The sequence below is a fragment of the Gymnoscopelus microlampas genome, assembly GCF_963454915.1.
Source record: "Gymnoscopelus microlampas genome assembly, chromosome: 20".
NCBI classification, from domain to species: domain Eukaryota; kingdom Metazoa; phylum Chordata; class Actinopteri; order Myctophiformes; family Myctophidae; genus Gymnoscopelus; species Gymnoscopelus microlampas.
In genome coordinates, this window is record NC_139957.1 from 26,634,821 (window position 1) to 26,646,633 (window position 11,813).

General features: G+C 39.4%; 1 protein-coding gene across 1 annotated transcript; it reads left to right on the top strand.

Moving 5' to 3' along the window:
• The first annotated feature begins 1,320 nt into the window (after positions 1–1,320).
• Positions 1,321–11,380, top strand: nipal3 (NIPA like domain containing 3). The gene is made up of 11 exons (XM_084044065.1): positions 1,321–1,495; positions 2,184–2,252; positions 2,891–3,062; positions 3,270–3,329; positions 4,197–4,342; positions 5,186–5,282; positions 6,095–6,230; positions 7,496–7,584; positions 8,087–8,150; positions 8,448–8,542; positions 8,673–11,380. Exons 1-11 carry the CDS (start codon positions 1,454–1,456, stop codon positions 8,861–8,863), a joined length of 1,161 nt encoding a protein of 386 aa, XP_083900191.1. The 5' UTR covers positions 1,321–1,453; the 3' UTR covers positions 8,864–11,380.
• The last annotated feature ends 433 nt before the right edge of the window (positions 11,381–11,813 follow it).

Genomic DNA, 11,813 nt, shown 5'->3' on the forward strand with positions numbered 1-11,813 from the left:
AGAAACTCCACTGCAGAGAACCATTCCAAAAAAAAATCTTCCATGCCAATGAATGACCTGATTTTAAGAGGATAAGAGCTGGGTTTCCCAAATGCCAATTGACATTAACACTCTAATAAAGACACTGCCAGCAGGTATTCAAACCTTGTTAAACCAGGTACCAAACAAGAACGTGCCTAATGACTGACTGGGCCTGGAAAAATCTGTCTGAGTTTCTTTAGCTTAGATATTATAATGACCGGTGGTCAATATGACAATTCTTCTCACTGTCTCTGAAAAGTTCAAAGCCATCAGTTCAATTTAGAAAGAAGAGGAAAGGAAAGGAAAGTAGAAAGTAAACATAAGTACAGAGATGGACATGGAAACAATAACAATAATACACTTGACTTTTAAAGCAATTTTTGAAACTGGGTTACAAATTGCTCCATCAACGCCTTCCCTCTCAGCTTTCCTGATTACTATCTTAATAAAATAAAATAAAATACAAAGGGATGAGGACTTACCATTCTCCAGCTTTAAAAACACAACATGTGTTCTCCATCGTGTCTACTGGACTAGTAGGCCTAGATAGATTTAGTAGGCTACTTAATGGTAATATTATTGACCACTAATTTATTTGTATTATCCAGTAGGCCTATTTTATACTTTGGTTATTCAAAAATAGCAGATATACAAGCTCTGCGACTGCGATTTTTGAAAATGTGTGCAAATCTTTGAATAGACCAATTATTTGTTTACTAACATTGAGACTGGACGCACAGGTGATTGTTTCGCGCAATCAATTCCCAACCTGTTGTTTCGGGGTGCGCTGGTTTCAGCTTTAGGTTTCAGCACACCCCAACCCCCTCTTGTGTGTTGGCTAGTGAGGCGCGTCCTATAGCGAGACCTGATAGAATGGGTTTCATTGCACGCATACTGGTTGCGCGCATACTGGTTCTTATCAGTGTGACGTCGTCTGTTAAGGGGTCTATACATATTTTTAAAGCAAACATTTGTTACTCAAATCTTTGCTTCTGGGGGTCCCTGGAACAACATTTTTGAGATGGCGGTCCGCGGCCAAATACATATCACTTTGGGGGTCCTTGAAATGAAAATGGACCCGTGGGGTCCATTTGGTTCCATTATTAGTACACGCTCCGAGTTATAGGGGGGTCCTGGAATCTAACAGTTTGAGAACCGCTCGTATCTACGGCATCGAAATATCACGTGGTGTTAGCGTGAGAGCTGTGCGTAAAAAGCTGCGTAACGCTGCGTAAAAGGCGTAGCCTGAAACAGGTGGAATCATCCAATCCCGGAAGTACATTACACATCATCAACAACACCAGGAAAGATGGCGTTCGCAGTATTATGGTGACAGAGACGCCGCTGTGAAAACAGAAACGGAACGAAAACCATGAGGAATGTGTGGTTTAGAACGTGTGGCTGCTGTTGAGAAGTGAACCTGTCTGTCAGAATGGCGTTATTGAGCCAAATGACCGAGCACAACTCCTACACGGTGAGACAATGATGCGACCTGCCTGTCATAACGTCTGGACGCTAGAATACATGTATCAAAGCATTTGATACATGTATTCATTTGATCAGTGGTGGAAGAAGTATTCAGATATTTTACTCAAGTAAAAGTAGCAATACTGCAATGTAGAAATACTCTGTTACAAGTGAATGTTACAAGTTACAAGTGAAGTCCGGAATTCAAAATGTACTTGAGTAAAAGTACAAAAGTCATCAAAATATACTTGAAGTACCTAAAGTGAAAGTACTAAAATGTTTGAAAATGGCAGATCTACGAGCTCATGTGAGCTTCTAGATCAGCTATTTTTAAATAGCCTATGTATAAAATAGGGTAAAAGTGGTTAATGTATGTTTTATAATATAATAATTTATATCTGCAAAGTAACTAGTGACTAAAGTTTTCAAATAATTATGTTGGAGTAAAAGTACAATATTTGCCTTTGAGATGTAGTGGAATAGAAGTAAAAGTTTTGAAAATTGGAAATACTCTGGTAAAGTAAAAGTACCTCAAAATTGTACGTGTTCGTTACTTGACACCACTGTTATACATGTACATTTCATGTACTCAGATACATACATGAAATGTATATAATATAACAGCCATTCTAGGGCTATATGCAATGCTAATCATGTGTAGGAAAAAAATATTCATTTGTTTCTTCTAATTGTAGGAAAATCTCATTGGCACCTTGCTGGCTCTTTTTGGGAATGTGCTGGTCAGCATTTCTCTAAGTGTTCAGGTATGTGCTGTTACTGTAGCTCCCTCTTAGTATAACCTTTTTTTTATTATTGTTTTCATTATGACTAGCCCTATAAAGATGTAAAAATACATTTGGCATCCATGTTGAAAGATTATCTAATTTCTGTTCAGTGTGTGTCACCATGATATAGGATCAATTTAGGAAATAAAAATACGAAAAAATATCCATAGGATCAATTTAGACCAGTTGTTCTCAAACGTTTTCAGTCAAGAACCCCCAAATTGATATGCATTTAGCCGCGGACCCCCCATTTGAAAATATATTGAGGCCCCCATAAGAGAGGATATGTATAGACTTATTTACATTTTAGGACCCCCGGGGTTCCCCCGGACCCCACTTTGAGAACCAGTGATTTAGACCATATTTTACATACAAACACTTTAGGCTAATTATTTTAGGTCCACGTGTTTGCATTCGATAATAAGCATTGTCTACTGCAGTGGTTCCCAAACTGGGGGTTGAATTATTTTGGGGGGGTCCCCAGATGATTATATTTGAACTTGAGGTCCCCAGTTATTTTGGGGGTCACCTTGGTCTACTGTACGATATATTTAGCTGCATATTCCACAGGCTGTCCCTGTGTTTAATGGGTTGGTTTGTCTGTCTTTCCTCTACAGAAATACAGTCATGTGACGCTAGCTGGAACCAAGGACCTGCGTTCTTTCTATCGTACTAAAACCTGGTGGTTTGGTCTGCTGTTGACCTTTATAGGAGAAGGAGCCAACTTTGTCTCATACGCCTTCGCTCCTCTTTCTCTCATAGCACCGCTTAATGCCGTGTCTGTCATTGGTGAGTATTTTTGTCATGCAAAATGTCCCTGTCCCTAAATATTCTGTGATGTTTTGTGATAGATCATGTTAACAAGTGGTGTCATTTAGCTACTCGCAGTTGCTTAGTCATTTCTAAGCGAATCACAGTTGCTTTTATAGCGCACTTGTTCTAAACAAATCAGCTTTTTGAATAATATGTGAATGCATCTTGTTGTGCTCTTTTCAGCAAGCTCGATTTTGGGTCTCATTTTTCTGCGGGAGAAATCTAAACCAAAGGAGATTGCAAGTAAGTTCAACAAGTCTGGTGAAAATGATCTTGCAGGGGCGCTCCGCTGTCACGCTTATGTAAATTCTGAAACTAATTCCATCACTTATGCAAATTATGCAAATACTTCCATCTGTCTCTCTCTGGAGTGTGGATGTTGCACACTGCTCCACAAGGGGTCAAAATTATTTTTATTGGGATAGAGGAACCGTTTGGAACAATTTCTTATTCAGGCATATTTTGTTGTAAGCAAAGACATTCTCACATTTTGTTGTAAACTAAGACATTCTCACATTTTGTTGTAAACTAAGACATTCTCACATTTTGTTGTAAACTAAGACATTCTGTAAACTAAGACATTCTCACATTTTGTTGTAAACCCAAATTACATTATGTGAAATACCCCGTACATATAGTTGAGCTGCATCTATGTTATATTGTTTTTAATATAAGCTACTCTACATTTCCTTGTAGCCTGCATGGAGACGATGCACTATGCATAGTAGTAGTGGTACTATATCGTTGCCGTGAGGCAGACACCTCCTATCTCCATGTTTTTGTGTTTTGTAAATGAATGTCCTATTAATCATACTACAGCGTCACACAAAAGCATCAAAAGTAGCTCGAAACGCGGTGAGAAGCGACGTGTTTTGAGCTTGTCTATCTGCTACTTTTGATGTTTTTGAATTTTTTTCCTGAAAAGTAACAGTTTTTGACATTTCAGAGGTTCCCACCCGACAGAGACGATTGATTGATTGATTGAAATTTTTATTAGGCAAAAGAATGTAAAACAACACAGTTACATTTATAATACTTTTGTCTAAAAGGTAATTAATTAATGATAATATGCAGTATAGTGCAATAAATCTAAACTGAATGTTATTTCAGAGCGGTATGGGCTGTCGTTCCTGGGCTGTGTCCTGACTATAGGAGGAACCTACCTCTTGATAACCTTTGGACCAAATGCTCATGAAAAACTCAAAGCAGAGAACATAGTGAAACACCTTGTAGGATGGCCCGTCCTCCTGTATCTGGTAAGGACTTTTATGTACTGTCGAATACAGAGCACCTAGAAATGTATCTTTATTTTTTTTACACTTATATATGAATTCCTATTAACCAGATAAATGAATGTGACAGAATCAATATAGAAATGAACACTGAGCCAGAACAATAAAGCTCACATTCGTATTCTGAATGATTGAATACTTTATTAGTCAGAAATGTAAACCGCACTAGGTACAGTCAGACATTAAGGCTAAAGGGATAACACAAAAAAGTCTTGGGGAATGGTTTCCATTTTGGTCCTATGTATTCAATTCATCAACATAGCATAAAAAATAACACACTAATACATGTCATCAACAAATACAAAACAAAGGAGAAAAAGGAAAACGGTGTCAGAGATTGACACCTCCTTTCTATGGAGCTATTTGGCACTACTATCCTGGTGGTATATGTTTTCCGTGCTGGTGATTGTCTCTGGCAGGGAGTTAACTGCTTTTATGAAAGATGATAGCTGATCTAGCTTATTATTGCGAACGCGGAAGGAGGCGCGCCGAAGGCGCGCCTCCGCCCAAGTGGAGCTTACTATGAAAGTCTGCTCGGCTTGTGTGTGTGTGTGTCTGTCTGTGTGCAGTGCACTGCCTGGGTGCGGCCGACAGAGGGCGCCAGAGTGCAGCTACAGTCAAAACACAAACACACACACACACACACAGAGTCCGTAAATACACAATATTTTCGAGCTGCGTTCGCTTCCAGCGTTCGCGCGTCTTACTTGTAGATAGGCTATTTTCTGCATGAGACACCATCGTACGACAATATATAAAATCGGACTTAAGTGTTTGTTGTTAATGGTTTTGTTGTTTCATTGACAGCTCCTGGAGATTATCACGTTCTGTGTACTGTTGTACTTCTATAAACAACACGGCTCTAACTACCTCATTATCATTCTTCTGCTGGTGGCTCTGCTGGGTGAGTCTCCACCATCACACAGACAATTTTATACCCTCCATAAAGTCCAGCAATTACCATACTTTATTTTAATAGATTGAACCATAATGGTTATTACCACAGCCTGAAGATTGAACGGGCACAAAGCCTAAACTGTAAAGAGATGCAGTATGTGGGGAAAACAAGATTAAAGCTGCAATCCATAACTTATATTAATGAATTAAATGTTGTTTTAAATAATCTCAATGGTAGGTAGCGGTTGTTTATACAATATAACTAGCACATCTGCAGTGGTTGGAGGTGGTCTCCCTACACCTATTGGTTGACAAGTAGTACTGGCTGAAGCTCATAAATGCAATATCTCTCCTGGCCAAGAAGGGATTACTGTATGTTTTGCAAGAGCGTTAGAAGCTACCTGTCCACCACCGTAGAGTCTAGGGGTATGAGTCCACTTCGCTGAGCGATATATGAACACAATTGTTCCAGGGAGGGAAGCTGGGCGTGGAGGGCGATCTTTGTCACTGCACTAGCGACTCCTACAGGTAGCGACTCCTGCTGGGGTGGGGGAAGTTGAACGGGAAGAGTAGGACGGAGGTGCTACATCCTCTTGGTGGGGGTTCCTTGGGAAGATTAATTTGCAGAACGACAAAAATTGGGCGGTACAAGTAATTGGAAAATCAAAAGAATTAAAGAAACCAGGGTTCAAATCCCAGACACACTTGCAGCTTTAATTTTAATGACCAAACTTAAAAAAAACATTCTCATGTTTTTTCTTTGTATCCATGCATGTCTCTGTGCATGACTGTACCTTCTTGTCTTCCTCTGGTGCATAGGCTCTGTGACGGTTATTACAGTGAAGGCAGTGTCAGGAATGGTGGTCCTGAGTGTCGAGGGCACCATGCAACTCACGTACCCCATCTTCTATGTCATGTTTGTCTGCATGGTGGCTACTGTTGTCTTCCAAGCCAGGTGAGTGGCTTCGGATACAGTTGGCACTATTTGGGATTGGGAGAAATACCCCTACCATTAAATACAAGTCGACTTGACCAGCGATTCTCAGCCTTTTTTTTATTTAAAGGACCCCCAGTTTAATATGCATTAGGCCACGCACCCCCATTTGATAACATTTGTATCTTTGGGACCCGAATCTACACTGTCAAATTCTCAGTGTTAAAGGAGAAATCCGGTCATTTTAAGTGTTATGTTTGATGTGTGTCAAATCACTTACCAACGTATAAATGAAAATCGCGTAAATCCACAGAGCCCCCTATCGACCCCCACCGTTGTCATTGTAGGAGGATATAGAATAGCCCAAATTCGCCTATTTTAACCAATGCAAAGTCTGTTTTTTTGCTTCTAGTACTCATTGTTGAGTCCCATGATAATGTAACAGGCGCTAAAACTCCCGACAAGCTAACGGCTAATAACAAACGAGCTAACGCTGGGGCTGCTTATCTCTCTGAATGGCAGCCCCAGGTTGCCAGGTCGGGAGAGAAACCAGCAACCAGCATTAGCTCGTTCTGTTATTAGCCGTTAGCTTGTCGGGAGTTTTAGCGCCTGTTACATTATCATGGGACTCAACAATGAGTACTAGAAGCAAAAAAACAGACTTTGCATTGGTTAAAATAGGCGAATTTGGGCTATTCTATATCCTCCTACAATGACAACGGTGGGGGTCGATAGGGGGCTCTGTGGATTTACGCGATTTTCATTTATACGTTGGTAAGTGATTTGACACACATCAAACATAACACTTAAAATGACCGGATTTCTCCTTTAATTTAATTTTCAGAGTGTACAAATGGAACCAAATGGACACTTAAAGTACATGTCAATATTTAGCTGGGGACCCCCTCGGATCCCCTCAAGGACCCCTGGGGTCCACGGACCCCACATTAAGAACCAATAGACTTGACTATCCACACAGAAGAGCTGTCAGTGATTGTCAAGTTACTAGCAAACATTAGTCATGTGCAGGAATGTGTGACACCACAGTTCCATTCTTTTGAGAGGGCAGAAATACACAAAGAAAAGATTCTACCATTTTAAGCACTTTGGTCATTGTGTAGTCTCTAGACAATTAAATAACAAAAACAAAAGACAAATCATTGCACTAGGTCATCATTGCTTCTAGTCTACACAATACTGTTTATATAAAACCAATTATTTACATCAACCCTACTCATTAACTGAAATAATACATAATTAAATCTCCTTTTTTTTCTTTGCCATAGGTTTCTCTCCCAAGCATGTAATCTTTACGACGCCTCTTTGATCACGAGTGTGAACTACATCCTCTCCACCTCCTTTGCCATCATAGCTGGTGAGTGTGACTTGTTTTTATGCCTTTCACAAGATCTTTCATCTATCAATCAATTCCACACATTTCTGTGAGTGTAGTATGTGCCTCCTTCGTGTATATTGATAACATCCAATACATCCAGTCACCTTCATATTCAGCGTGTGTATTAGGATGAGGGATGTTGAATTCAAGCCATTGGACTCTTAGTAGTGTTTGGTCTGTCGTTTTATAATATTGTAGGTTGAGTATGCTTAAATGCCTATTTTAGATGTTTGCTTTTTTGAGGTTTCTATGAGAGCTGCTGTAACACCTTAATTTCCCCTCGGGGATGAATAAAGTACCTACAGTACATACCTACCTATTGCTGACACCCCAAGTGAGTGCAGCGTGAATCACATCAACTCTAAATGCACAACATAACTTCACAACACTAACACATCAACACAGGTCTGAGACCATGCCTGCACTACTAACCCTGAATGCATTTTGGATTTCTTTGCCCTTTTCTTTTTTGCCCCTCCAGGAGCTGTATTTTACCTAGAGTTCAACTATGAAGATGCTCTTCACATCTGCATGTTTGTATTGGGGTGAGTGCTCTTCCAGTTCATCATACTACAGGTAGCCACAAATTCAAGATTCAAGAGTTATATTGTTACATCTCATATATGAGTACACAAGAGCAAAATGTGTTGCTTTCGTTTCCTCAACTTTGTAGCACCAATAACGACAACAACAAAGGGATAATTAACCCATTAAAACAGAAAGCGTCTGTGTCATTTTAATTTTTAGCATTTTTGAACATTTTTGAAAAATCTTGAAAGTTTGAGAACTACTGGTTTTGTGTGTGTGTGTGTGTGTGTGTGTGTGCGTGCGTGTGCGTGTAGATGTGCAACTTGTTTCCTGGGGGTTTTCCTCATCACTAAGAGCAAGAAAAAGGCCAAGACCTTTGAGCCATATGTCACCATGGACATGACACGAGGTTAGTACAAACTATTCACAGGATAGCATGTGTTTCATTTCAGTGATATACTGTGCGAACTCAACAGTGATACAAGCCTCAGTCACATTGAACGCACACTGTACAATACATACCTTCATTCCATTGCCAGGTATCCCGACTATCCACGACGACAAAGGTCTGGTGGCTCAGCCAGACTACAACGGTTCCTTCTCCTATGGTGCTCTGGTCAACAATGATGGTGTAGCTCCCACTACTCTGCCAGTAGACCAGGACCAGTTACCAGTTACCACCAGCTCCTCTGCTGCTTCCTACAGGTCTGTTGAACTGAAAAATGATTAGTCCTGGAACCAAGGATTGTTTTTTCAGACTGATAGCCGGGGGCATGGAAATTCTAAGATGAAGACTTTTTTTTTCCTTCCCACTAATAATATGCAAATAATAATATCAGAGATGATGGAGTACAACGTTTAAAAACATCATTTGCAAAAATTGTCTTTTCTTGGTCGACATGTTCACTGACTGTCCGAACGTGGCCGTATCTTACCTTCCCTGTGTACTTCACCGTGTGCTCCGTTCGTCCTTGTCCATAACTTTTTAAGACCAAAGCTTGCCTGTTGACTGCTTTTACATGATTGCGACAAAGCTGTTGGGCATCATAATGGCGTGATGGATGGCCACCTCTATCCACATAGCCTCAAAGATGCAATGATGCACTGTACATGATGTGCCTTGAATCATACTGCATTTTCCTTTGTATTAGCAGTTAACTGTGAAGACGGATTAGTGTGAAATACCTGCTCATTTTGGTGGGAATGTAGAAGCTATTCACCAGTGCATTGTCTTTATTAATATGAGAGAATTTCAAGATAGGGCTCAGCCTTTTGCTGTGTTCAAACTAGCAGCAACAAAACTACGAAACGGCCAAGTGCGGCCAGCTACATTGCTGCCGACTCGCTGTAGAAGTGTTGCCAAGCCACACTTCATACAGTACATGAAAGGTTAAAGGCTAAATCGCACATGGAACTGGTTAACGGCAAGAATACGTTTTTCTTCCATTTATGGAACGGAGCAGAAATGGTGGCGAGAGAAGTGGAAACGGTGAAACAGAAGCATATGATTGATGTTTCACAACCTCATCGGAGCGCAGAAAAAGTTGACGCCGTCTCAACTTTGATTTGTAGCGTATCACGCCCGTCATGGAACTACACATGTCAGGCGTCACTTTGTAGCTTCATGTTGCTGCCTTCCATTAAAAATGACTTGTAGCCTGTCCCTTTGTCACCGCTGGTGTGAACACAGCATTAGGCCTTTGTCAGTGACATGATCTTGTAATGTTATGTAGCTGCAGTTGAAAGCAGTTTCAACTGATTTGCCAACGAACATTTTTAAATGCCTCCGATTCTGGAAGAAGTCTACAATATTCTGCCTCTTTGTCCATAAGACTGTATTACTGCTTTGATGTGACCAAAAATTATCTGTTTTGTTTTGTTTTATTTATTTTGAAGATTGATTTTAATGTGCCTTGAAATGTAGCTTCACACTGAGGTTAAAAACTAAATACAGTAATAATAACAAGGGTCAGGGAGTGATTGAATACATCATGGGATTATAATAATTTAATTACATAAAATGGTTACTGGGATTTGTTACAGTTCCTGATGAAAGGTAATAAGATTACAGTTTATTTTGAAAAAATAGGTAGACTGATCAGACAGATTTGCACGGTAGAAGATATTGAGACAAAAGCATATTCTTTTCCTTTTTTATATTTACGTAACGGTTAAATATAGGTCTACTAATGCTATTCAAGTTACCGCCTATACATTCAAGAACATTGTGAGTTAACTTAATAAAAACAGTTTGTTCAGATTTTACTCAACTGAAATCAAATTATGTTAATTACTCATCCTACACTAAAATTGAATCTATAATGGGATTTTGGTCTCTACTAAACTCAAATAAATTAGGTATCTAAGACTTGGACTCTTAAGTTGTCCATAATGAAGGACGTGGATTGGATGTTTTCCAGCATTTCTGTTAATTTCCTACTGTATGTGGTCCTGCATTCCTAGTCTTTTAATGCCATAGAGCTGGAAGCTTTTGGGGGGCAAAATGCCTTCATACAGTATTCAGTATGGTCTCTGGTTGATTGTAATTGTACTGTAAAAGGTTTATATTGCACGTACAGTTGTCGTTACGCGCAACATGTACATCACTGAGTACAGGTCCTGTTAATAGTATTGGTATTCTATTGAGTTTTAATCTGAAGAATGCTACGGTTTTTGCAATATTTGTCCTCATTTTCAAAATGTATTGTATTAAGATATTGCCTTGGAACAGTCCATAGTTTGTAACTGTAATGTAGTCTTAAGAGTTCATTAGAATTAGTATACTAGTCTCGTATCGGAGATCTTCACCTACCGTTACATTTGGGGACTTCTAAATGTAAGGTAGTTGCTAGAACAGCGGAGTACAGCCGCTGATAAATCAATCCTCTCACTGCCCCAATGTTAGGACCATCCTGAAGACTTAGAATTAGTTCTGCAATGCCTTTTTCTTTTCTTTTAACTCTGTAATTGTTTCCACCCAGTTTTAACAACAAGTTGGGAGACAACAAGTTGGGAGACTGTCCTCAGTCTCAAATTGAGAGCAGGTGCAAAAGTGCACCTGTTTGTTTCTCCATTGCAATTGTACTGTAATTTTGAAAACTAGATTTTCTTGGGATATGACCATGTAACCTATCATTTTACTGTAAATTATAATTTTACAGTGAAAGCTTATTTTCTCTGTTAAACCTCATTGCCACAATGTTTCCCTGGACATGACATACTTACAAAAATAAACACTTTTCTTGTGTTTAACAATTTGAGCAAATTGTTAATGTTTATTTGGGGATTGAATGTGGATAATTTGATCTGAGTTTGGTAAGTTAATTATTCATTACTGATGGTGTAGAACATACTATAACTGGTTAATTTGCCAATGTGTGCCATGAAAGTGCACACCAACGCCTGCTCTCCACAGTACATAAACTCATGCATATACTGTAACATACTAAAACTATATAGAAATTACTTTATGCTGTATGGCACTATGCATCACTGTGCTCATTGACATTACAATATTGCTGCACACAATTCTGCCCACACCCCACAGTTTGTGCACTACTGCACTAGACCTGGTTCTCAAACTTTCTTTATTGTTTAAAGCTAAATTCCCCCTTCAACAGCACAAAACATTCCTCCTGATACCTGATACATACTGACACATTTTTGATCTATCCGTCTCA